This window comes from Diadema setosum, chromosome 17 (genome assembly GCF_964275005.1).
Source record: "Diadema setosum chromosome 17, eeDiaSeto1, whole genome shotgun sequence".
Classification (NCBI taxonomy): Eukaryota; Metazoa; Echinodermata; class Echinoidea; order Diadematoida; family Diadematidae; genus Diadema; species Diadema setosum.
Genome location: NC_092701.1, coordinates 11,604,227 through 11,631,787, shown reverse-complemented (window position 1 = coordinate 11,631,787; position 27,561 = coordinate 11,604,227). Strand labels below are relative to the sequence as shown.

Sequence of the window (27,561 nt, the reverse complement as noted above, 5' to 3'; positions counted from 1 at the left end):
TTAGTTTATAAATTTCACCTTTGTTTGTTCCAATACATGCTATGAAATACATTAGACAATGATTGATATTTGCATAGTCGAGGATTATGTCCAAAGTGAAGCAAAATATTATGGAAAGAACTTCTTTGTATGGAAATTGTACAGACGCTTGAATCACACTTATGTAGACGCCTAGTTTACAAGAACATAATAAACCAGACATTTGATGCTTTACAAAGAAAAAAAGTACAGCTGAAATGAATACGGTTAAGTTAAAGAAAGGGGCTGTGAATTATGGTGGGGCCCTGGAACACTAGTGGTTTTATTGTAACAAGAAATGACAGCCGACTAGACGGTCATACCATTATACTGTATTCACATCACGGTCAAACTGGAAATGTACATTTTGTAGGAGACGTATTCTTGACGGAACTGTAAGATGACTTTAGATGCAAATAAGAACGGGACGATTATTGGGGTATAAAGTACCTTATTCATAAGTGGTGAAAAGAGGTTATTAACAACGTCTTTAAACTTGTACAAACTACGATATATATAACATTTTGATTTCAGATTTTGCCATGGTTGGTTGGTCCCTCGTAATTCACATGAAAATACTGGTGAGATCACTCTATAAAAAAATATATTCTGAACGCAACTATAAGAAGATGCCTGCCTTTGATGCCATTAAGAACGGGATGATTATTGGGGTACAGAGTATACCTTTTTCAAAAGTGTCGAAAAGGAGTTATTAACTACATATCTAAACTTGTACAAGCTATAACACACTTTGATTTTTTACCTCGTTATGTTAGGTAGGTCCCTCATAATACTATGTGAAATCATTGGTGAGATTACACCTAAAACAGATGGATAGCGTCTCAGTGGTAAGTTCCTTTTAAGGAGATTTCGACTTGTTCTTTTTTTCAAGTCACTTTATATCTACTGGAGACGAGGTAGGTGTTGGGACGGGTGAGAGAGGAGCTTGCTCTGGATTATGATGTATGTACTATAAAATGTATTGAAGCACCTAGTTAGAATATGGACTAGGTCGTACTTTTTCCTACAATGTCTAAGATTACAAAGTGCATTACACTTTTGTCATCTTTTCCATGTGTCCAGCGTCCTCAGTTCAAGATTTTGTCCTCATAAAGTCGTTCTGAAAGACAAGGAAACCATGTGATGCAATGCTTAATGACTTATAGCAACAAACGGCAGAGTGCTGCTGATATGTTCTTCTACATGTATCACATAAGTCTAGGGATACATAGATGCTTGTCTCTATGACAAAGAAAGGATGATATAAATTTCTGAGCAAAGCTGGAAACAAACATCTTAGGAGGATTTACGTCATTGTAAGTCTATACAGGGTAAAAAGCAACGAATGTTAAAGTTTGTCAAGATGCTTGAAATAAAATCCCTACGAAATTGTCCCTGCAGTCAACTGAGGTCTACGGCGCGTTACAGTTTCTGACGTGTCTCATCTAGACAGCTGATTTGGGGTTTCTGTATCTGATATGATGGATGAACTACCGATATTGAAGTGTTCACACCTTTGTTATCATTGTCACATTTCTCTATTTTATTGTTTTCGATTGAAATGAAGAATATTTGGGGAGTAAATGAGAAGGCCACTAGTAGATGTCTTTGAGTTTGGTACTTAGCTGGGTATCTCTAGTAGGAGCTCAACGCTTTTCTCTCTTCGACCGAATTCTACGTAATCATATGATTATTCCAGTCGCATTAGTAAAATGTATTTTGAAGTTCAAAGGTTTTCCATTTTCAAATTTTCGATGCATTCTGCCCAGACTTTCAGGTTGTACATTTCAAGAATTACCATTCGGTGGTCGTTTGCGTATAATATTATAATTATCATAATATTATATTTCTCAAATGCAGCTCACACGGAAATAATAAGATTGGTTTCCAAATAAAATGACCTAGAGAAAGCCGGGATAAAACTGTATTCGCATGAAATTCCTTTTCTGTCATGCAGACAAACCTGGTACTTTGGGCGTGTCTTTCTTCCTGTGCGTGACGGTGACAATGCACACCACAACAGCGAGAACGAAAAGGACGATGAGGAGGGCGTACGTTGTCGACATTGTTTGCAGGATTCCAGTTACATGTACGTAGTCTGGAGAAATAGACAGACAGACAGACGCAAAGGGATGTTGTGAAAATGACGTTTCTTTTTCATCAACTTGTCATCTCATCAGATTGTGGTTCTTGTTAGTAAATTTATGCAAAGATGAAATAAACTTGATGTGTACAATCGCACAACAAAAAAATCAAAATGTGGTGACAAGAAACGAGTCTTACATTTTTCTCTGCCTCTCTAATAAGTGGTCGCTACCATGATATAGTGGACTCCGGCAGTTTTCTTTCGTTGTATCAAGAGCTTCAATTGGTTGTATCGAAATTTCGTTATAACCGAACAAATCGGCAATGAAAAAAAAAACATATATAGAACAGACAATGTTGCAGCGTGAAATCTTATTTTGTTATAACCGTGCTCGTTATAACGGGAGTGCACTGTATATTACTGTGAATATCAGTACAAAACCCTGTTTAAATTCCCAGTCCCATTTCACATTGCACAAACCAGTCAGTTCATTCCACCATGAAGTTTTAGCATTTTCTTAACTACATTATTTTAAAAGCTATGTAGCACATTTTATTTTTACACGTGCTATCTCCCTCATTATTATGTATTTGAATTTCGTGTGTAAATGGAGACTCAAATTCTACTCAAATAGGAACGGAACAATTGTCTTTCTCACTCTTTTGTTAAGTGATTTAAAAGTGATATGCATTTTTCAGTTCTCTCAGCCTCTGTCTCCATCCGATCTAACAAAGCAAATCCCATGCAAAAGTTTAGGTTTACTTGGAAATTGGCACTACTATATTTTGCGTAGCACACAAATATATTAAGTATGCTTACATAGATAGAGAGAGTAAGAAAAATATACAGGAGTATTCCCTTTTTAATGATATACAGCTAACCATGTGTAAGTCTTGAAAAGAAAGCGGGAAATGGCTCTATTTCATTCTTCGTCTTATCAAAGAGTGAACGTAAGTAAAAACCGAGAAATTTGTATATGATGATATTGTCACCAAACGCCTACCAGTTGGACAATAAATTTCCGATGCAGCGATGAAACCGAAGTCGTTGAGGGCACTACAACTGACAGAGACACATTTCTCAGGTTTAGGGCTGAGATAGACCCACGGAGATCTGCCTCTTGCGAGCGTCAGGTTGTCTGCTGTAATCACGTACTGGTGGAAATCAGGGTGGGGCTGATAATCTTCGGTCACGTGACACAGAATTACGACAACCGTCACATTGTCATCGGACGTATACTCGGACAACTTGATCTCAATCACATCATCTGTTAAGGTATTCAGGAGACATTGGAGAAACAAGCGAGTATGAGTGCAGTGAAGTCTTAGAGAGTAGCTACTCACGCCGGATGGTGATGTAAACAACAACAAAGATTGTAAAGTTAAATGAATATGAAAAGAATTAAATATACAATCCTCATATTGTTCTAAGTAATCACTGTGCAGTAATAGCAATGAAAGTGACAAATAGCACCAGGTCCTATTTTCCCGGTTCCTTTACACCGGAGGATGACCGTCATCCACCATAGTTTGTATGTATAGACGCGATGAGCTGCCGTAAATCTTAGAAAGTATTGAAGTACAGCATCGCCAAAAGAATGAAAGAGCAGCTCTTTATTCGACTAATTCGATTAGGATATTATAACATTGTGTGTCTCTTTTTATGTATTCATCTATGAATTGTTGTGTAACAATGATAATGGCTGACAGTCGGGTTTTATGTTAATCGGGCATGAGCTAATTCAGTAACAGGTAAGCTTTCCACAGCCATCTTTTGAATGAATCATAAGGGCTCACATTCATTGTCTGTGTTTAGAAAGTCAGATATCACGTACCTCTGGGACAATGCAGACTAAGAGAGGTCGTTGAACCATGGGCATTACCTCCAGTGCATCTGATGTTAAGACACCTGTTCTGACGTGACGTCACAATGGCAGACGTATTTTTTGAAGAGGAGATCATGCTGTCACCGTTTACCTCGATACCCCAAATGTTAATGGGATGTGTGGGTTGAACCGACGAATCAATGAAACAGGTGATGTTAACATTGGTGGTATCCGTGTCGTTTTCCACCAGGATTGAGATCAGACCTTCTTCTGGTGGATCTATCAAGATCAAGTGTAATTGGTGAATGGCAGGAGAAATAAGGAAGATACGACTTTCTGCTACAAATCCTCATAATAACTTGAGTGCCAGTATACACGATATAAGGTTTCATGAACATTGACAGGAACCTTCGGCTGTAATGGATTACGTTAATCACTATAGAACTTAACATCGGCAATCCGAACGTTACTCTTGACAGTATACCTCTTCCTATATAATATAGTAGAATCGGATAAGGCTATGAGTCTTTCACGCAGATATAAATTAATTAAATAACAGCTTTTTTTTTCTTCAAATGTATACTTGAACGTTACAATTGAATATATAACTTTTTTTTTTCTGCAAGCCTCGATATTGTATCTACGTTTTGTTTTTCTTCTGTCTCTCACTTCTCCAGTAAACTGAGAGATTTATTTATGACACCGCCAAGTTTTAACTTTCAAAAAATCATGTAAAGTTTCGCTTTGAAATATGCAGACCTCCAGGGTCAAATCTAAGTTCACATTCTCCTCCGTTGATTTATTGGGTAACTACCACTGTATCTGTCATAATTCTGGAGAAGTGATGCTTTTAAAAAGTTGTTTTGTTTGCTCTCTTTCTCTCCCTCTCTCTTGTTCCACTTTGCTATGTAGACTTTTTCTGTGGGCCCTGAATGCAATCTAAATCATTTGGTTTCTTTAAAGTTTCATATTGAGCTATAAAAGACAAGCCAAAAAGAAGCTTGTCTCTTAACTATTGTTCATTTTGTTATTTACGTTTTCATGAATTATCTCTCATTTCCCGGAAACTTGAGAAAAGGAGAGTCGTGACGTCTCTACAAGTAACAAAGTTTCCGGAAAACGTGGTTATAAACCGTACAGAATGAATTGAGATCTTTTACCATAGCTGTTCGTAATGACAACACGTGTTTATAGCGATGAGCCAAAGAGACTGAAAATAACATGTATTATACATAATTATATACGTACATGTACACTACAATTAAGTAAAACACATTCACGCATCTATGACACAAGCACGAGTATGATTTGATTTAAATCTACTTCACCTGTAGGGCAATATGTTTCCGTTGTGTTTGTCGAACCGAGATCGTTGGTTCCAGTGCAAGTTACTACGGTACAGTTTTCAGGCCTTGTCGATATGGTGGTCGATGGCCTGGTTGACAATGATACAGTCTTCTTTCCAACCTTGACTTCGAAAGTATGCAGTGGAGGATGAAGCACAATCGTTTCATTTACGTGACAGTTTATGACCAATATTGGTTGGTTATTTTTGCCCAGTTTCTCTTCCAGCTGAATGTCGATTATTCCAGGGCGAGGTGGATCTGTTAACATGTGTTCCAGAGAGAGAGAGAGAGAAAAAGAGAGAGAGAGAGGTGGGGGGGGGGGGAGATAGAGAGAAAATACAACAACAAAAGAAAAAAAAAAGAAAAGCCAGATGTGATTCATCAGCACGTAACATTGAAAGAGTCTTAGTCATTAAAGAAGAGAAATATGCACATTAAAATGATTCAGCTGAAAAGAATGGCAAAAAAGTAACTATATATATCTTTACCTACCTAAGGCAAGAATTTCTCGGACTAAGAATAAAATGATAAGTTTGTCGGTTTTCATGAAGCAGTTTCCGTCTGTGTTTTTTTTTTTTTTTCAGTGGTGTTATGTGCTTGAATGCGCAATCTAGCTCCTGCGCACTTGACTACATTTAAACTTCAACACTGAATGGTTTATCCGGGGCAACGGCGTAGCCAGGATTTCATCTTGGGGGGGGGGGGGCGGTCTGCGAGGGAGCGAAGCGACCGAGCCCGAGCGAGCGGAGCGAGCGAGGGGGGGAGGGTGTGGGAGGGGGGTGTCCCCCCTGCCACGGTGAGAACCTTTTGCATTTTGATGTTGTAAATGGTGCAATTTGATGCATGTTTTTGCGCGTTTTATCGACGTGAAACAGTCCCACTTGTTTAAGGTAGCAGTTTATTTTGATGTAGATTATTATTGAACAATTTGCCTATGAAATGGTATAATTTAAATACACTTCTTGTATTGATTCTTTTCACTGAATATCATGAACGCGACTGAACCCGAGCGAGCGGAGCGAGCGAGGGGGGAGGGGAGGGTGTTGGAGGGGGGTGTTCCCCCTCCCACGATGAGAACTTTTTGCATTTTGATGTTGCAAATGGTGCAATTTGATGCATGTTTTTGCGTGTTTTAACGAGTTGAAACAGTCCCACTTGTTTAAAGTTGCAATATATTTTAGGGATTATCGAACAATTTGCCTATAAAATGGTATCATTTAAATACACTTCTTGTATTAATTCTTTTCACTGAATATCATGAACGGTGAGAACTTTTTGCATTATGATGTTGCAAATGGTGCAATTTGATGCATGTTTTTGCGTGTTTTAACGAGTTGAAACAGTCCCACTTGTTTAAGGTAGCAGTATATTTTGATGTAGATTATCATTGAACAATTTGCCTATAATGGTATGATTTAAATACACTTCTTGTATTAATTCTTTTCACTGAATATCATGAACGCGACTGAACCCGAGCGAGCGGAGCGAGCGAGGGGGGGGGGGAGGGGAGGGTGTGGGAGGGGGGTGTTCCCCCTCCCACGGTAAGAACTTTTTGCATTTTGATGTTGCAAATGGTGCAATTTGATGCATGTTTTTGCGCGTTTTATCGACGTGAAACAGTAACACTTGTTTAAGGTAGCAGTATATTTTGATGTAGATTATCATTGAACAATTTGCCTATAAAATGGTATCATTTAAATACACTTCTTGTATTAATTCTTTTCACTGAATATCATGAACGCGACTGAACCCGAGCGAGCGGGCCGAGCGAAGGGGGAGGGGAGGGTGTTGGAGGGGGGTGTTCCCCCTCCCACGATGAGAACTTTTTGCATTTTGATGTTGCAAATGGTGCAATTTGATGCATGTTTTTGCGTGTTTTAACGAGTTGAAACAGTCCCACTTGTTTAAAGTTGCAATATATTTTAGGGATTATCGAACAATTTGCCTATAAAATGGTATCATTTAAATACACTTCTTGTATTAATTCTTTTCACTGAATATCATGAACGCGACTGAACCCGAGCGAGCGGGCCGAGCGAAGGGGGAGGGGAGGGTGTGGGAGGGGGGTGTCCCCCCTCCCACTGTAAGAACTTTTTGCATTTTGATGTTGCAAATGGTGCATTTTGATGCATGTTTTTGCGCGTTTTATCGACGTGAAACAGTAACACTTGTTTAAGGTAGCAGTATATTTTGATGTAGATTATCATAGAACAATTTGCCTATAAAATGGTATCATTTAAATAATCTTCTTGTATTAATTCTTTTCATTGAATATCATGAACGCGACTGAACCCGAGTGAGCGGAGCGAGCGAGGGGGGAGGGGAGGGTGTGGGAGGGGGGTGTCCCCCCTCCCACGGTAAGAACTTTTTGCATTTTGATGTTGCAAATGGTGCAATTTGATGCATGTTTTTGCGCGTTTTATCGACGTGAAACAGTCCCACTTGTTTAAGGTAGCAGTTTATTTTGATGTAGATTATTATTGAACAATTTGCCTATGAAATGGTATAATTTAAATACACTTCTTGTATTGATTCTTTTCACTGAATATCATGAACGCGACTGAACCCGAGCGAGCGGAGCGAGCGAGGGGGGAGGGGAGGGTCTGGGAGGGGGTGTCCCCCCTCCCACGGTGAGAACTTTTTGCATTATGATGTTGCAAATGGTGCAATTTGATGCATGTTTTTGCGTGTTTTAACGAGTTGAAACAGTCCCACTTGTTTAAGGTAGCAGTATATTTTGATGTAGATTATCATAGAACAATTTGCCTATAATGGTATGATTTAAATACACTTCTTGTATTAATTCTTTTCACTGAATATCATGAACGCGACTGAACCCGAGCGAGCGGAGCGAGCGAGGGGGGGGGGGAGGGGAGGGTGTGGGAGGGGGGTGTCCCCCCTCCCACGGTAAGAACTTTTTGCATTTTGATGTTGCAAATGGTGCAATTTGATGCATGTTTTTGCGCGTTTTATCGACGTGAAACAGTAACACTTGTTTAAGGTAGCAGTATATTTTGATGTAGATTATCATTGAACAATTTGCCTATAAAATGGTATCATTTAAATACACTTCTTGTATTAATTCTTTTCACTGAATATCATGAACGCGACTGAACCCGAGCGAGCGGGCCGAGCGAAGGGGGAGGGGAGGGTGTTGGAGGGGGTGTTCCCCCTCCCACGATGAGAACTTTTTGCATTTTGATGTTGCAAATGGTGCAATTTGATGCATGTTTTTGCGTGTTTTAACGAGTTGAAACAGTCCCACTTGTTTAAAGTTGCAATATATTTTAGGGATTATCGAACAATTTGCCTATAAAATGGTATCATTTAAATACACTTCTTGTATTAATTCTTTTCACTGAATATCATGAACGCGACTGAACCCGAGCGAGCGGGCCGAGCGAAGGGGGAGGGGAGGGTGTGGGAGGGGGGTGTCCCCCCTCCCACTGTAAGAACTTTTTGCATTTTGATGTTGCAAATGGTGCATTTTGATGCATGTTTTTGCGCGTTTTATCGACGTGAAACAGTAACACTTGTTTAAGGTAGCAGTATATTTTGATGTAGATTATCATTGAACAATTTGCCTATAAAATGGTATCATTTAAATAATCTTCTTGTATTAATTCTTTTCATTGAATATCATGAACGCGACTGAACCCGAGTGAGCGGAGCGAGCGAGGGGGGAGGGGAGGGTGTGGGAGGGGGGTGTCCCCCCTCCCACGGTAAGAACTTTTTGCATTTTGATGTTGCAAATGGTGCAATTTGATGCATGTTTTTGCGCGTTTTATCGACGTGAAACAGTAACACTTGTTTAAGGTAGCAGTATATTCAGATGTAGATTATCATTGAACAATTTGCCTATAAAATGGTATCATTTAAATAGTCTTCTTGTATTAATTCTTTTCACTGAATATCATGAACGCGACTGAACCCGAGCGAGCGGAGCGAGCGAAGGGGGAGGGGAGGGTGTGGAAGGGGGGTGTTCCCCCTCCCACGGTGAGAACTTTTTGCATTTTGATGTTGCAAATGGTGCAATTTGATGCATGTTTTTGCGTGTTTTAACGAGTTGAAACAGTCCCACTTGTTTAAAGTTGCAGTATATTTTAGGGATTATCGAACAATTTGCCTATAAAATGGTATCATTTAAATAATCTTCTTGTATTTATTCTTACGCTGAATATCATGAACGCTGTCTGTTCAGCAATCAAACAGAAATCACACACACACAAAAAAAAATGATGGGGAGGGGGACTGAGGGAGGAAAGGGTCGATTAAAAGGGGAAATTCACCTTATACATGAGGGAACCTAGTGATAAGTCTTGTGCACTCAGAATTATTCATAATTTTTTGGTAAATCTAAAAAGTGTACTACTAAGCTAGGGAAAGAGGCACAGAGGGGGAGGGTTTGGGAGGGGGATACCCCCTCCTTAGCACGAGAGATTTTGCATATTTTGAATTGAAATTCAACGATCTGGTGCACACTTTGAGTGAAATATTCAAAAAAAAAAATATCTTATTGATGAAAGGTTGCAAAGGAGACCGGCTTCATGTGCATGCATGCATACAGTATACACGCATTTTTTTTTCCGCCTCCCAAATCCCCGGTCCAAATCTTAGGGGGGGCGACCGCCCCCATCGCCCCCCCCCCCCCCCCCCTGGCTACGCCAGTGATCCGGGGTACAAAAAGTCTACGTTTCAAGGTTGACACATTACACATGAATGATCCTTCTGGTTCTAGTCTTTATAAGAAGGCAAATGAAAAATGCTGACGTTGGTGCAAGTACCCTACTACTTTCATCCCCTCACTTCTAGGACAGTAGGTCTCGACAGAAGAAGTCGACCAATAGCCATCATGACCAATACAAGCATCCTACTATTCGCATCCCCTCACCTCTTGGGCAGTAGGTCTCGATAGAAGAAGTCGACCCATATCCATTCTGACCAATACAAGTACCCTACTACTTTAATACACTCACCTCTAGGGCAGTAGGTCTCGATAGAAGAAGTCGACCCGTAGTCATTCTGACCAATACAAGTGACGTTCATGCACCATTCGGGGCGGGGTGATAGGATCAGAGAGCTGGAGTTAGACTCCGTCCCAGTCTCCGTTTGGATGATGAAAGTGTGCAGACGAGGAAACGGCTGGTCTCGCGAGTCCACGTGACAAGTAATGGAGAGGATGGCTGCAGTGCTGGGTAGTCTTTCCTCATGGAATTCCACAGATATTATATCGGCGACAGGAGGATCTTTGAAAACAGTCAAGTTAAAGAATTACTCAGTTAAAAGTGATTATTTCGAGTGTGCATGCTTCAAACTTAGTTTAGTTTTATCTATCTAAGAGAGTATAAGGCACACTTGTTATAGGTGACTTTACACCTGATATTACCTCTTGGACAGTATATCGTGGATGCTGTTGTTTCGCCAATCCCGTTGCTTCCAACACAAGACACTTGGATACACCATCTAGGACGAGGTGATATGGTAGTCCGATAAGATGAAGACCGCGACAAAATGACGTCATCAGCCGAGATGACGTAATACTCGATAGCCGGAAAGGGTTTGTCCCTGGAAATCACGTGACATTCGATGTCGAGGGATGTTTGGTTCTGAATGTCTACTCGCTCATGAAACCTGATGGACAGTGTGCCGTTCAATGGAGGACCTAAGTGTGAAATTGAAATAAAGATTCAAATCAATCCCGCTGAATGTTTCTTCACCTCACAGAGAGTTCACGAAAACTGACAGAGATGAAAACATGTGATCACTGATTATCATGATTGTCTCCTTCAGGCTTTAGCCTAGTCTAGCGGGCGACATATTTTTAGTCTAAATCAGTCCTTGATTGCCAGTCAATAGAGAGCGATCAAGGACTGATTCAGGCTAAAAAATACGTCGCCCGCCAGACTAGCTTTAGTCGTTCATACCCCGCGTCTGTCATGACGCATAAACTGATTTCAAGATCGACGATTTATAGATATTCACTCAAAATATGTATTGGTAAGAAAGGATTGGTGTGAAAAATTTGGTATCTCAAATTATATTCAATATCTGGATCCCAGGAATCAAGCATGTTCATGAATTTCGAGTTATAATCGCAGCTTTGGTAGATTGCCTATTGAATTCTTCGTAATTCCTTCTTCTTGTTCTTAGCAAGATGTAGCTTATGGAAAATAAACAATACATGGATAGGCTGTTGCCGCTTTGCTTTTGTGATCAAATTGTTTATATCTTACAAGAGTACATCTTCATGAAGGCAGTTTGAGGCACTTGGATGCAGTAATGGAATGTGTAGATATTGATGAGGAGGTCACTACGTTGTTGATATTGTTATCACTATCATTAGGTACGCTTTTATCAATAGTAAAATATGCCCATCTCGTCACTTTTTATTCAGGTGCTTTTTTTTTTCTTCATAACATGTTGGAGTACTCGATTATATGCCTCACGAAGTTTTGGTTAAATTGATCAATGACATATTCCACAAGGATCACTCACACAGACAAATGTATATCATACAGAACTCGTGGACCAACAAACCACACACAGACACAGACACACACACACACACAGACACACACACGCACACAGACACACACACACACACACACAGATACAAGATGAAGATTCATGAAAAAAGACACTCATACAGATGTACAGCAACACACATAGATACGTCATACATAATAACATACACTTGTATACCTACATGTGTTGATTCGCAGAAAAGTCATGCTTACCTCGTATTATTAACATATATCACAGGTGTAACGATATGTTTCAATGTAGTGATTTTTTTTTGTTTCTCATTTCTTGACGATAATACAGTTATCTCTGTGACCAACTTGGATGGTACTTCAGGATGAATTTGATTGTGTGCCAAGTGATGTCTATGAATTTCTTGAGGCGCGCTCGTAGGTTGAAATTCAAAGGCGACCTAAAAGTTTTGTAAGAGTAATCATGAATATCACTCAATCTAGTTTGCACGAGTTGTCTCAATTATCTCCTTTAATATGACATCCTATTTTAGCCTAAACCAATGAGGTGCATCTCCTGTACAATGACTAAGCAGTCAATTGATCTTGATGTTATTGTAAAGCTGCCTAAAATGGCAATTGATAATTACGTCTTAGAAAATCTTGTTCTACACGTTCATTTATATATCTATATATATATATATATATACATATATATATATATATACGTATATATACACGTTTATATATATATATATATATATATATATATATATATATATGTGTGTGTGTGTGTGTGTGTATGTGTGTGTGTGTGTGTGTTCGCGCCCCCGCGCGTGCGTGTGTGTGAGTGTGTGTACTAATGTCATCATTTATGAGTTACGATTCACTTTTACCTTACCTTTCAACATAAATTTCTCGCTATACGTCGGTGTTACAACTATCTTAGTTTGTTCGTCACAATCTTCAACACTCATGTTGATTTTTTTTTTTCCAGAAAGGGTTGATATATATAACACGAACACTGAAACAGAACTACACATACATTCGGGTTCTCTGTTGAAACAGCAGTTTATTTCTTGACATGACCATCATTCACCGAGATCACTGCGGGCCATGCAAAAAATCAAAAGAATATTACATCTTATTTATGGAAAAGAGAGAGACGATGAAAACATACGACGCTATAAAAAGAACAGAAGCGCAACTGATTGCTTTACATAAGATACTTCAAGGAAACCGAAATTATCACCAATGATGTCACTAGAAAATAATTGCTCTCCAACCTCGTTTTCATAGTGACAAGACGTTATACAAGGTTCAGCATTAGATGTGGACCTGCGGACCGGGGCTGCCAAAAATACATGTAGATATCGGGCCATCACTTAATAACAAATTACATGTTTGTAAGCCCCTTTAATATACCTGATTTTTTGTATAATCATCAGCGTTCTTAGTCATTTTAATTTTCTAATGTTTTACTTTCTTACTTCTCAGTCATAGTACGTGGCATTTGACACACATTGTCGAACCTCTAAATCTTCACATAATTATCATGATTTATTGTATTATCTTAATGTTTTATTAAAAAGAAAATAGTTCATTTCTTACGCTTTTCTTTGCTTTTCGGGCCATCAAAAATGTAATTTAATGTTTCTGATGGCCCGACTGGGCCCAAAAAGAACAAGTTAATAACGAGCCTTGTATTATACACTTCTAAGTAATGTGACGTAGAATTTAATTATGTGAAGTAAAGCAGCGTATTGTTCTGTTCTTTTTCTGTATTCTACCGTCAATACATGAAACAAATAACATGAATTATACGCATCAATATTCAATGCGTTGTCATATTTAAGGTATACTAGCAGAGAAAATACTTTGAACAAGGTTTTGAGAAATTAATAATTTTGACAAGCAGGGGACCATCTTCATAAACAAAGTTTGACTGGGAAAATGGATTCAGATAATAAAATAAACTATCACAAAAGTACGCTATAGACATTGCCACTCACTAAGTAAAGTGCAATCAACATTTATTGTATGTAAGTGGGCGAGAGATCACACGTCTTATATCGGACTTTACAGGAATTTTGTACATGAAATCAATACACGGTAAGATTAATCGACAGTATTACAATATACATAAAATTAACGACAGTTGCATCACATTTTCCACTGACTACTTGTGGTTTGAAAATATGCTCTTCATTTCCTTCAGGTCACTTCCAATGACATAAAGATTATTGATAGGCAATAAAGCTATCTTATAAACTACAGATAAGACATAATAACATGTGAATGATTTCAGAGTGAGTCAAGATACAAAGTGTACAAATTAGGATTCTTCATTCGCAGAAAATATTGTTGGTGGCATCCAAGGCTTTCCCTCATTTTGACCCTCGCAGCTTTTCATACCTGCAGGCAAATGTCATAAAGGGATCTTAAAATTGTTGCCAAAGATATGCAAACTTGCTGGATATGGTGTCAACTGAAGACAAACAAATATGGTAGGCAGTACTGTGTGTTCTCAGCAAAGCCACGTTTGTCTACAGAAAGGCAGTTCATAGCAATCAATTAAAGAATATTATATGACTATATTATTATTATTATATTATTTGACGCACTTTTGCAGTAGGAAAGTGAAGCGCAAGGAAGGCAGTCAATATACATCTCAAATGAGAAAATAAATCAGGAAAAGGGGGACATGGTGTATCTATCTTTAAATGCAATAAAAACCTAAGTCAATGATGAAATGTATGGGTGGCAACATAGGTGAAGCTAGGCGAGTTATGAATTGTCTATGGAGGAACACAGCATGTCAAACCAAAGAGTGTATTTTTTCCCCATTGAAAGTCAATATCCTCATTTCTTTCGATTCCCGCTATCATCTCGTCTGCCTCTCTCGTAATTCTATCTGGATGATGATTCCAATTAAGTTTACCCAGGAGTATCAGGTTTTCGTGCCAAGTACTAAACCTAGTAAGTAGTAAGTAATAAATGTTATAGCATCCTACTTGACAATTTTTTTTCAAAGCGCACGGATTCAGTAGATAAAACACGCTATGAATATACTCACCACAATCAGAAGACATTTTTTCTCTTCACGAGTACAGTGAAGCAGGTGATGATGGAGAGGATGAAAACGACGACGAGAAGAGCGTACGTGGTCGACGATTGTTGAAGGACCCGTCGATGAGGGCTAGCTATGGGACCCCCTATCGATAAAGCATCAATGGACAACGGTAGCGTTTGCTCCTTCCTAAGTTATTTTTCCGGCATTGGATCAGTATCGCGCGGTTTTTAGCTTTTTATATATTTTTTTTTTCTGAACTAGCCACCACAACCTAAACGCTACAGTCAACGCTAAAAAGAACAATTCGTTACAAAGAGCGCAACAATATATTCCTTGCTGACGCATATTTGTTTTACCTCACCTAATAATAAAAGCATTGTATATTTTGTCTAAAGGTCGCAGAATAACTATGTCAGAGAGAAATATAATATATGTCAGAAAGAAAAATTATACTGCCGTGCCTGCTGTTCAAATTAAGTACACTGTTCCAACCTAACGGTATAAACTTAAACACATACTGGACTTAAATTGCCGTGAGTACTAATATCAGACAATAATAATTAAATACACAGAAGGTGATCTGTGACGATCATGTATCACAATGACAAGTACTTCATTTGTTTGCAACCTTCAATAAAACTCTCTAGCGCCCTCTCTTGTCTCAGTGCTCACAAATTATTACCTTCTTCTCTACCTTCTTCTGTACCCCGTGACGTGACTAGGAGATTTCTGATCGCCATTATACACACAGATTTGAAAAAAGTGGGATAGAATTAATGATGATTGTCAGGTACTTATAGGAGCACTTTTAGGTCCGTATACGCACTGTATGTTTGACTTCGAGAAGGATAAACCATGATACTTTAACTTACCAGAAGGAGTTTCTGTCCGGCAATGTTCCATCCATGACAACGTGTCTGCAACTCCGTTGGTGGCAGAACACGTGACATTGATGCAAGCATCGGGGAGTGGAGACAGGATCGCTGAGGCACAGCTGGAGGAGGACAAGGTGTCGTCATCAGCTGTAATGTTGTATGTGTGGAGATGTGGGTAAGGCTGGTCAGAGAGGTCAACATGACAGGTGATGATTAGAGTTACCAGGTTTCCTTCACCTCTGATTTCCGTCGTCTGTATCCTAAGGATGTTGCTGCCAGGTTGTTCGGGACCGGCTTCTATAACGAGACAGAATAGTAAAAGGGGAAATGATAAAATATCAATACTTATCATGGAAAAGCCTGCTTAGGATTTACCTAGTCATACTGTCATCAGTGATGTAATAGCCATATGGCAAGTGATTATATCAGCAGTTTTGATGTTGACTGTTGGCACCTTACAGCTAAAACAAGGTAGGCCTACTTGTAAGGGCTCAGAATACATCACTCATCAGATCCAATTCGATTGCAATACATCGAAAATCTCTGTCAAGAAAATCGCCTGGCTGACGTATCTTGATGGGATAATAAGTTTGTAAGTTTGTTTGTTTGTTTGTTTGAGTATTTCGAAAGTGTGAATTAATAAAAATCGGTATACCGACTTTTATTCCTGGAGCGCCCTCCCTGCTCAGTAGTGGGTATGCCGCAGAACGAAGGTGGTACGTGGATAGCTGTGGCCCGATGTATTGTATGTAATCGAGTGTAACAAATCACGTAGCCACCACCATCAGGTAAGGTCTGAGAATGTATAGTACTTTCGGCAAAGCTTTCTGGCTAGTATTGCGCATTTCGTCATTGTTTGATTGAAATCGTATTATGAAATCGTTATCTAACACAGTTCTGCATGGAATACGAGAACCGTGTTTTGGCTTTAGATTTACGCAGTATGTGATCATTTTGGTTTCAGTAATTAAATTTTTCTAGTTAAAGGTGTCACAACTGTTGTTACGCTATCAACAGTTTGATTTAACTGTAACCCCACGAGGAGCTAATGCGTTTTTAATTTTGTAGAACATTTTGTGAGACTTTCACTGCAGATTTACATACATGTTATTGAAAACTGCAACTCCTTTCATTTTGGATAGCCACTTTAAATTGGAGAACGAACATAATGTAAACTCTGCGTTTTCTTACCTTACTGTTCGTTCAAAAATAATAAGAAGAAAGAAATGTGTTTTGTGTCTACCTGGCTGTGGGGGACAGTAGGTCTTGGTCATTTCAGTCTCTCCATATTCATTTATACCAGTACACACGACATTGATGCATGTGTTGGGTTGAGGGTCTATCGTCACCGTAGGAGAAGATGAATCGGAAATGACGTTATCGTCGACTGCAATGAGGTACGTGTTGATTGGTGGAAAGGGTTGGTCTTCTGGATCCACGTGACAAGTAATGATGAGACTTGTTTCAGCAGCTTCTTGAGTCTCAAACCCCACATTAATGATTCTTTCTGGTGGCTTATCTGTTGGATATGATCATAGTTAATGTCAGTATTGATTACTGTCTAAACCAGAAACCCGTCACCAATCGGAAATTAAAATGGATGTACCTTAAGTCTGAAAGTTATCGCAGATGAACAGAAAGGGTAGGGGGGATTTTTACATACTTTGCGCTCAGGTTCTACGAAATTGACAGATACAGCCAGAAAGCATGTGTTACATGGAGCAAACACCAGCCGTTTATCATGGTTATCATTATACCTCGCAACAAAGACACGAGTGGACAATGCCATTACAACGATATGGTTTTATCACGTGACTATGCTGACTTGGTTTTTAAATATATACATGAAAGACAAGAATGAAAGGAACGTGTTGACATGGATGTCCGAGCGAGCATGATCAACATCTGATATCGTCTTATTTAGTTTTTGTAACACTGAAAATACTGTAAGACCAGACCAGAGGAAATCGTATGGAAATTTATAGACAATTAAGAGTTACTTAAGTTGTTACTACATAGTTTAACGTGACCTATAGCGGCCTTAGGCTGCAGTAGGAACAAAACAAAAAATAACAAATAACAAAAACAAAGACGGAATTGTCGCACTGTTGTATAAAGACTACCTACCTCGAGGACAGTGTGTGAGCGTGGATGAGGTCGTTCCAATCCCGTTCGTCGCGGAGCACGTGAGTTCGATGCAGGCGCTGGGGCGTGGTGAGAGGATGGCTGAGCCGGAGCTTGATGACGATAGAGTCGTAGAGTCAGTACCGATGGTGTAGGTGTGGAGGTACGGGGACGGCTGATCAGTGAAGTTCACGTGACAGGAGATGACCAGATTAACCAGCCTATTCTCGCCTTTGATCTCTACAGCATCGATTGATAAGATGTTCTCTCCTGGAGGGGTACCGGGACTTGGAGTGATACATGGCGTGATGGACCGGGGTACATCGACACCACCTGTTTAGTCAGTTCAAATGCAATCGACGCGTTATTTGTTAATGATTGTAATTTAACGGTAATGAGGCACATCTTGAGAAGGAAAACAGACCGTATGGCAGTCTATCATGGTAATGATAACAACAGAATTAAAAAAAAAATCAAACACACTGCGAATGAATGGTAATTGCAAGGCTCTCATCCAGTCTTTTGATGCTCACCCATGCAAATATTTGCTTCAAATTTTATTTAGCAATAACATGAAAAGCATATACGTGTATTTAGGTAATTTAAGTCGAGAACATCGCATGAAAAAGACAAGAATTTGACACTGAATTACCTTTGTTACTACACAAAACGTAACGAAAAGAAAGGAATTAAATGCATGTTTTGTTACGTCCAGAAAGCGTTGGGTCTTTCACAAAGTAGAAGGAAAGTTATGCAGCCATTTCCCTGTTCAGCTGCACGCTTCGCACGTGAACAGATCATCTAAGTTTGCGTTTATCAAGTTTTACGTCTCCTAGGACTCAGCCTAAAGGAAAAATATGTCAGTATCAAATAGTGAGATACGTAAAGAGATAGACTTTGGTTTTTATGCAGATTTAGTTATAAACATTCTATTTTGCAATCGCAATTTCAATCGACAGGAGTCAAATGAGTGGTAAATCTTTGACTACAATAACTGCTTACACCAGCCTTTTATTTTTCATTGCATATACTAGCACAGCTGTATACACATGTGTGTATGGTCGTGCTCGTCAGGGAGTGGGGCGGGGGCCAGGGATCTGTTGTCTACCCTCCCTCCCCCCCCCCCCCCAATCAGAATTTTTGAAACCCATTTATTCTTTAGACTCGAATCGTAAGATTCTCAAATATTTTGATCAGAAAATAACAAAATCAGGTCCTGTGTGAAAGTACGAATGTCACGATATCGTGTTATTTGTCACGGCTCCATGCACTGCCGTTTATTTTGTCATTGCACATTCATATAACAGGCTTTTAGTACACAGTAAAGACGCACAAGGGGAACAAGATGTGACAGAGATCGACTACGATTTGTTTATTCAAATTTTCCTGGAAAAAAAAAAGAGGAAAAATCATCCAAAACTGCTTCCAGCGCACTGTATAAAGTGTATGAAGTATTGATATTGTGTTTTAATTGGTAATGTTTGTACTGATGCCAAATTAAAAAAAAAAAAAAATCACCTGTAACTTCCAGAGTGGCAGAGCGCACAACACCGTACACATGACACTGAAGTGTATCGCCGTGGTTTGCTGTCGTTGGAGTGAATGTCAATCTACTCGTCATGTCGTAATAAGTGAAGCGATCAATGCCGTAAGTTAGGCCTTCATTCAAGTCTGCGTTGGCAAATATTGCGGCAGCAGCACTCAGATTTCCTATAGATTAAAAAAGATGATGCTAACAAACTCAATACATTGGTACATCGGTAAAATGTCTACATCTAACATCATGCGGGGACATTAGCCATTATCACCTGACATATTATCCTAAAGTAGAGACTGCAGTGAAAGTATTAACAGGACGGGATATAGTGATTCTTACCTTCTTGGATCTCATTCAGCCTCATCATTTTGACATAAGCACTGGTTTATCATTTTGAGTGTGTCATCATGGACAAAGAAATTTAGTATGCACACCTTAATAAAGAAAAAAAAAATGTTTTTGATGCTTGGTGTACTGTACACCGGGTACATCCCCCTTTTCACTCTTTACAGGAAGAAGAGAAATACTATTAAAGGGGATGGCTAGTAACCGATCAGTGTGAATCAGTGGGAATGCTGGGGGATGATTGTTCCAATCCTTGTGGGATTCATTTAAGAGTACATTATTATATCTATTGTTGCGTGAAAATTATTTGCTGCAGAATGGTATCATATTCAAGTAACGTGCAGTTTAATGTTTCCAGGTTAGCATGCCTGGTCAGTGACGGGGCATTAATCTGCACATTACTTGAATATGAGACCGTTCTGAAGCAAATAATTTTCACACAACAGTAGATATATAATGTACTCTTAAATGAATCCCACAAGAATTGGAACAATCATCCCTCAGCATTCCCACTGATTCCCACTGATCGGTTACTAGCCATCCCCTTTAAAAACTGAAGCACAGATGTGGCCACAATGGAATTAGTGCATAGCATCTTGTATGTCAATGTCAGTACGGTTCATGTTGATAATTATCGGATGATCCAGTCATTAATTCATGGTAAACAACACGTTGTTTTCAATCGACATAATTCATAATTATGTTAATACACGCCCCCGTTGATTGGAATCGGAGGTATTCCCTTTGTATGCAGGGGTTACCAGTAGGCCTACTAATCTGAATGTCACTGATGTGGGAAGGTCGAAAACAAATTACGATAATAATAATAATAATAATAATAATAATAATAATAATAACAATAATAATAACGAAATAGTAATGATAATAATATATGCAATTGTTGGACTAGTGATGAGAATTACGGGTCTGCTAGAAATTGCAATGACTACTCGCATTACGAAAATGTAAGTTCAATTTGATAAAATGCTTAGTGTTAAAATGGCGATGTCTGTAGTCAAAAGAGTCAGGTACGTGTTAACTATAAGTTTCAACAATGAAGAATAGATATGCCATTGATTAATCAACATTTCCATGATTTTGTCACAACCAGAATATCAATAAGGATATGTAATGTTTTCTGATGAGCTAATGATAGTCAACAGAGTGATGGTGGGTATGATGGCTGCGGATTCGTGATACTGTCACGTATAGAAAGATCCATCTGAGCAAAAACACTAACGAAGGAAACAGCACCATTGCTTTCGAAGCAAAAGACTGCAGTATGCCCCCCCCCCCAATTCAATCTGACTGTTCCCATTGATAACTTTTAAAACAAATTAACAATCCCAATGTTATGTGTGTATATTGAAAATTGTATTTATTTATATGTGTACATGTACATGAATGTACGTATGTAGGCCTATGTATGTATGTCTGTATGTATGCATATATTCCTATGTGTATACACCCATATGCCAACAAGAAGAATTTTCTATCTGGACAATAAATGAATCTCTGAATCTCTGAATCTGAATCTGAATGTCAGGGTATGAATGTTACCTACACTTGCAGAAATCCCCATTTAATTTTGGTTCAGTGGTCACGGAGAAATGTGAATCTTTTTTAAGCTTGTCATTGGTCGGTTTCTTCCAAGCTTAGCACTTGGATGCTCTTGGCATCCATAGAAATATGAATTAGAATATTTTGCTCACAATTGACAGGGCAACTAACAAATGAATTCGAATTCTGTGCATAACATATTATCAATAGATAAATGTATGAATATGGAAATATGTCAATACTTTTATTCATGATCATCTTGATAGAAAACAGAGAAAAAAAAATCTAAGAAAACCAAAAATCAGAAAGAATTCAATCCACTATTCCATGAGTAAATGATTTGAAATTTTTCTTTTATCGTTTATTTTCAAACCTTATCAACGTTTGAAATTTTCAGAAATCTGCTTCCTTTTTGATGAAGTTGATTATTCATTTTGTTCATTAAAAATGAAAAGAATCTAGCCAATCTCTCATTCATTCGTAAAGCGTGAACACAACATAGACAACGAGTCTCCTTACAAAACTTAGAGGGTAGGGACTTCTAATAAACTTTGAAAAGATTTCCATTTCTCTGTGACCACTAAAGCACAACGAATGGAGTTTCCTATAACATTTATGTAAATGTTATTTTGTAGTTTCATACCCTGAATTGCATTTTGATTGAATTTCTATTTTCAAAGTTATCATCGCAGAAAGTCCGATTGCATTATTTTTTTTTTTTTTTAGGGGGGGGGGGGGGACATTATACGGTATGTTACAGACTGAAATAAACTCACGTTCTCCGGCACATCTTACACCCACATCCTCGCCGTGCCCACAGCTGGTACGCCCGCCATAGGTGGTATGACATCCCCATGGCCCTCGAAAACATTCTAACATCGAATTCTTATCCGATGTGGGGCAGTAAATTCCACGGTCTAACCAAATAGGTCCGGATCCTTGTCCGAAATGGGCATTGAGATGAACCGAGGCAGCCCTTGAGTACCCAAGCTGTCTACACACTGCGTGAGCTTCGTACATATCCCATCCATAGTCACACGCCGTGCCCCAGACTCCGTCACACAGTATCTCTACTCGGCCTTCATGTTCATCAGACCCTCCTACAAGTCTCACTGAAAACAATGACAAATATTGGAGAAGACAGTGTTTGCAATATTAAAGAACACGAATGACAAGTCGAAATTTCAGATTCCATTGCAACGGATAATTCCAAATCAAATCAAATCAAATCGAATCAAATCAAATCAAATCGAATCAAATCAAATCGAATCGAATCGAGTCGAGTCGAGTCGAATCAAATCTATTGAATGAGGTTCCAACGAAATTCCGCGGCTGTGATATATTCAAGACGCAGTCGGAACAGCACAGTTTGTGAAATCAGATATTGCTTTGTAATTCTTTGTAGCAAGAATATGAATACAGAAGCTAATCTAAAATACGGGGAAAAAACCCTGAAAACCTTTGACTCACAATGGCATTAACGCCGCTTTGACCAGCAATATCTTATATCGATATGATGTAAACTATAACCAATAATTTCAGTATTTGTTTTGCTTTGTTCTTTCTCTTTGTTTTTTATAGATATTGTTGATTTCTTCTATTTCGTTGGAGTTGTTGAAGCGCTTTGAGTCTGTATAGAAAAGGCTTTATGTTGTTATCATCATCGTCATCATTATTGTTATTATTATTATTATCATCATCATCATCATTATCATTATTATAAACACTGAATAACACGCTATAAAGTAGATTAATTATCAACAAGATAACCATATTTTTTTCTTCGACATGATGTCATTATGGCCAATATATTCAAGGTATGTACGCTACAATTAACGAGACGAGGCTAATTTTGTATTAAACATTTGAAAAGATTGAGAAGAATCAGTCTTTTATTACAAAGAGGAGTTATGAGAAGCAAATTTGCCGTTAAAACACAGTTCCAGGTTTACGCAATTATAATCAACAAGTAGTTTATAGACCCGATGAAACACAGACTGAGGCTGAAACGGCTGTCATGGTCGAGTATACCTACATTAAACTGAACGTTATGATTTTCATCTAAGAGCTCATCATTGCCTGAACGAATAGGGAAAGTATCACATGTCAATATCTTGGGTTCAGTATTCGTAGGTATAAGACTTATTTTCCAAGCACATATGCATTTCTTGTAAGAAACACTTGCCTTGCAAATTATTGTGATAATCTGAACCTATTTTATAAAGTAAACGTAACTTCATACAGTGTTAGATATCGACAGCAGAATACTTCGTGAGTGCATGACTTGCGTTTTCAGAATAACACGAACAAATTCGTTTGAAAACGCTGAATTCAATAAAAAATCAATTCTGCTTTGTAATCCAAGTTACTTACCTCATGTGTTGTAACGTAAATAGATGGAGCAGATGTATCAACAGACATGCAAATACACGATCAAAACTTCCAGGGACTAAGGGACAAGCAAAGCCAACAATCCACTAGTTCGCTAATGTGCTACTCTGGTTCTTTGGAATGAATCCATAATATATTTTTCGCTGTACTCACCAGTTCTACCGTCGCACGGCCGCGAGCAGTGACTTCCTCGGAAATTGAGATTCCAATAATACTAATGTTGCCGCTGAGCGACTGTTGCCATCTGCAAAATTAGTGTTTATCAATCGTTCTTCTTTCACTCCCTTTTTGCTCAAAATATTGAAGCAGTGTGTTGAAGAAATTATCAATAAACCTTCAACTTTATCTTCTGGACAATAACATCTCATATTATAACCTTGCTTTCGTTATGCACCTTATCTCTTTATCATAAGAGGGACAGTTGTTCATAAAAACACATTTCAGGGAATATTTTCGCTTCCGTCGTTCATAGAGAAAAACAAACGAAATAACAAAAGTAATAAACAAGGAATTCAAAAGTAAACAATTTCACAATGCGTTATACTCCCACAGGTTAATGCCGTAGAGAAAACGTGTCTAAAACTTAATGATCTATGGCATTCTTTAATTATTACCACTTTTATTGATAAAAAAATTCATATCTTTGACTGAAATAATTTAGGGTGTTTGTCAAATTTCTCTCACAAAATCGGAGCGATACGATTGAAACTCTGCAGCAATATTGCCTTTTACTATAAAAATGACCCATAATACGCAGTCATGGTTGTCGATGCCGCATAATGAGCAGGAGTGGGATTTTGAGTTGAGACATAACTCACACACAAACCTATGGGGTCCTAGGGCAGAAAAAACATCCTTATTTTGAATAGATTTATTCTTTTACATAACTCACATCAATTAATATCCGACTAAATAGGTAATAATCACAAAATAGGTATTGTCATCTTTCTACAACATCTTTTCAAAACCTAAAAGTCGAAGACAGAAAGATTTACCGGCATCGCTAGGTATCCCTTAGAGAGTACGCTGATAAAAGAACATTATCTTCCTTTTGCTATGTGTAGGATACGTGGTGATTATTGTCCTCGATCGACACCCTTTTCACGACAGAGTATCATGTCTTATTGTTACCTCAAACACGTCGGTATTTCATCTAATGACACTATATATCACAGAACACCAACTTTGGCCTTTGTTTTCATAAACTAAACGAGGTTTCACAGAGAAAAAATAGAGAACATGTCTAATATTACTGAATTATTAACCCGGGTATACTGCATGAGGCTCTAGCGAAGTAAGAGACAAAAATGCAGGATATTTCGTCCTTTTTAGCTTCACACAAAGGGTTTTCATATTAACCACTCTTAAAAGGGACGCTTTTACTAATTCGCATCGAGTTGTTGTACTTACTTAGGAGTAAATGTCTTATTTCTACACTAACGAATTTCTACACTAACGAAAACACACCCGACATTCGTATGTAACTTACGGACAGCATCAGGCAACGTTAGAGCATGACGAAAAACTTTCAGCTCTAGAGGGTGATCAAGTCCAGTTCATTGCTTACAAAAGCTTCCTGTCTTGACTGTTATGATCGTTATGGTTTATTAATGTCACGTTAAATATGCGATGATGATTGGGAAGTGATTATGGCATATACAAAAATTCCTTCGTTTCATCCTAAGTATAGTCGTATGTAGACCGTTGTCAGTGGAAGCTGTTCTGTCTTTTAACTCCCGATGAAACCTTGGTCGCATGTCTCGTAAAATCTGAAGATTTGACGGTAATTATCCCTGATATCAAAATTTTAAATTGTCAGTAAGAGTCTTTGTACTTATATCTTGCTTATTGAGCACTCTGGGAGAAAATGCACGCTTGATGTAAAAATGGGAGACAGATTATATCTCCTTCAACTCGCATGAGACCAAAGTTCATTTCCGTCTCATTTCGTACCTTTATCACAAATCATCGAATTAATGAAGAGAAAGTTATTTTGTGTGTGTTTGATATGAAGTATACCAATCAGTGGTAATGTCTCTTCTTGGATGCGTTGAAAAACATACGTAGCAGCATGCTTCTAAATGTATGAAGCTCGCGTTCAGAAGAGAAGATTGTAAAAATGAGGTATATCTCGCGTGGGCACAAAACAGCTCTTGACTGTACCAGACAGGCGTATTTTGCTAGGAACTAAGCAGTGCAATAACGGACACATAGACACCACGTAAAACGGGAGGAAGAAAAATCAGTCCTTAGTGTATCGAAAATAATCACATTTTAAGTACTTTGTGGTTTCCATGTCAGGTGACATTATGATTTATGTAGGGTTGGTTGTTAACAGAATTTGTTTCAGATATGTTAGTCGACTTTATTTCTGTTTTCGAATTGGCATCGTCCTCTCTATAATATCCTCAGAGAGTCCGATGAGGGTAAGGCAAATTTCTGCCTTCTAACCCTAACGGGAGATTAAGGGTAGATGTTTGGTATTTCCGTTCTCTCTGGTTTAACGACGACAACCATCGTTTCGATATTCACAGATTGTCTCGTCAGAGATATCCCTGATCGATTTCATATGTTTTTCTAACAGTATTGCTCTCTCGTGGTACCGTAAATTCGATTTGAAAGAGTGTGGTGATATATCTGTGTGAAAGTTCACTTCCGTCGCACAAAACTATGTATCGTTGACTCTGTGTTTTGATTCGAATGAGTAGCGGATATTCCATAATGATGAATCATCTTACTTGGTTCGAGTATCTCAGATCATGTTATCTGCTATGTAGATGGAACTGAGGGAGAAAGTTTTTATTTTAGGAATGCATTTTGTTTGGCTTCACCTGCAGAATCATAAAAACGGATTCTCGTGTCTATCATGTCCAATGTTTTGCAGCAATTTTTACTGTTTTATCCTTGATGCAAAATTTTCATACCAAGCAAGAAACATTAACTTGTCACTACTTTTAAAGGGCTTATTACCTTAGCTCGTGCACATGGTTATAATGTAGAGAACTGGTAATCCTGATTTTAAAGCAACGTAAATTCTAAATTTCCTAGGAATGTGAATTGTTTCGGTTCGTAGTCATGCCTATGTACGTTACATTTCTCATTCCCTCGATATTTGGCTGTATCGCCATTAGTACAGTATATCAATACGCCATTCTGGGATTAGATCACGCGTACTTTGGAAATTGACCTTTCATTGTTGTCATTGCTGTTGCTGTTGTTCCTAGTTGGTCATTGTTGGTTATTTACGCACTTTTCAAAGCGACACAGTGCACAAAATTGGCCGACGTAACAATTTAAGGAATTCATATTCAAACAAAGAATAAACTTGCCGAGACCAAGTGACCAGAGAGGCCCCTTTTAAAACTTGGTGCAACCATTCCATTGATTTGCGTTGAATGCATTGACAAACGTTTTGTGTAATTATTGTCAATTATCTATAGACCTTAACGGACATTTCGTTTGTGTCAGGCGGATTGGTCGGCAAGCATGCACTATTCATTAGGGTTACATGAATTGTCATACTAGTAACATCACGGATGCTTATCTCAGTGAATTAAAAAAAAATGCCTGTTATGGCAAATTACCCTTTTTTGCGCTCTGCGAAGTGGCTGAGTGTTGTTGCTTTCATTTCTATACAATACCAGCAATTTTATCTCCGTCTGGACTGCTCGCCATGTTTCATAGTGTGAGATTGTGGTCGTATAAAGTTCAGCTTTTTCAGAGTATATTGAAAATGAGATGCTGAACACTTTTACACTTTCCTTTGTGTTTTCCAGAAGACAATGTAGAGGCAGTTAAATTTCTACATTTCTGGGTAAAATGTCGCTTGTATTGCAAGTATTAAAAGATTTGATTTCTTGTTACTATTGACTAACCCGACTATAATTTTGTTTCTCTTTTTTTTCTTC

General features: G+C 38.4%; 2 protein-coding genes across 2 annotated transcripts in view; both read right to left on the bottom strand.

Annotated features, from left to right (window-relative positions):
• The window catches only part of LOC140241182 (uncharacterized), a 31,823-nt gene extending 19,817 nt beyond the window's left edge, over window positions 1–12,006 (bottom strand). The window contains exons 1-4 of the mRNA XM_072320942.1: window positions 11,982–12,006; window positions 10,252–10,521; window positions 3,108–3,371; window positions 1,982–2,116 (exon numbers count right to left, since the gene is read on the bottom strand). Of these exons, the coding sequence (XP_072177043.1) occupies window positions 1,982–2,116; window positions 3,108–3,371; window positions 10,252–10,521; window positions 11,982–12,006 (694 nt within the window). The remainder of the gene's footprint in view (window positions 1–1,981; window positions 2,117–3,107; window positions 3,372–10,251; window positions 10,522–11,981) is intronic.
• A 2,823-nt stretch (window positions 12,007–14,829) lies between these two features.
• On the bottom strand, window positions 14,830–27,328 carry LOC140241181 (uncharacterized). Its single transcript, XM_072320941.1, has 7 exons — window positions 27,295–27,328; window positions 22,039–22,374; window positions 19,339–19,530; window positions 17,824–18,153; window positions 16,940–17,215; window positions 15,694–15,993; window positions 14,830–14,963 (listed from the first exon to the last, which is right to left on the bottom strand). Exons 1-7 carry the CDS (start codon window positions 27,326–27,328, stop codon window positions 14,830–14,832), a joined length of 1,602 nt encoding a protein of 533 aa, XP_072177042.1.
• Window positions 27,329–27,561: the final 233 nt, after the last annotated feature.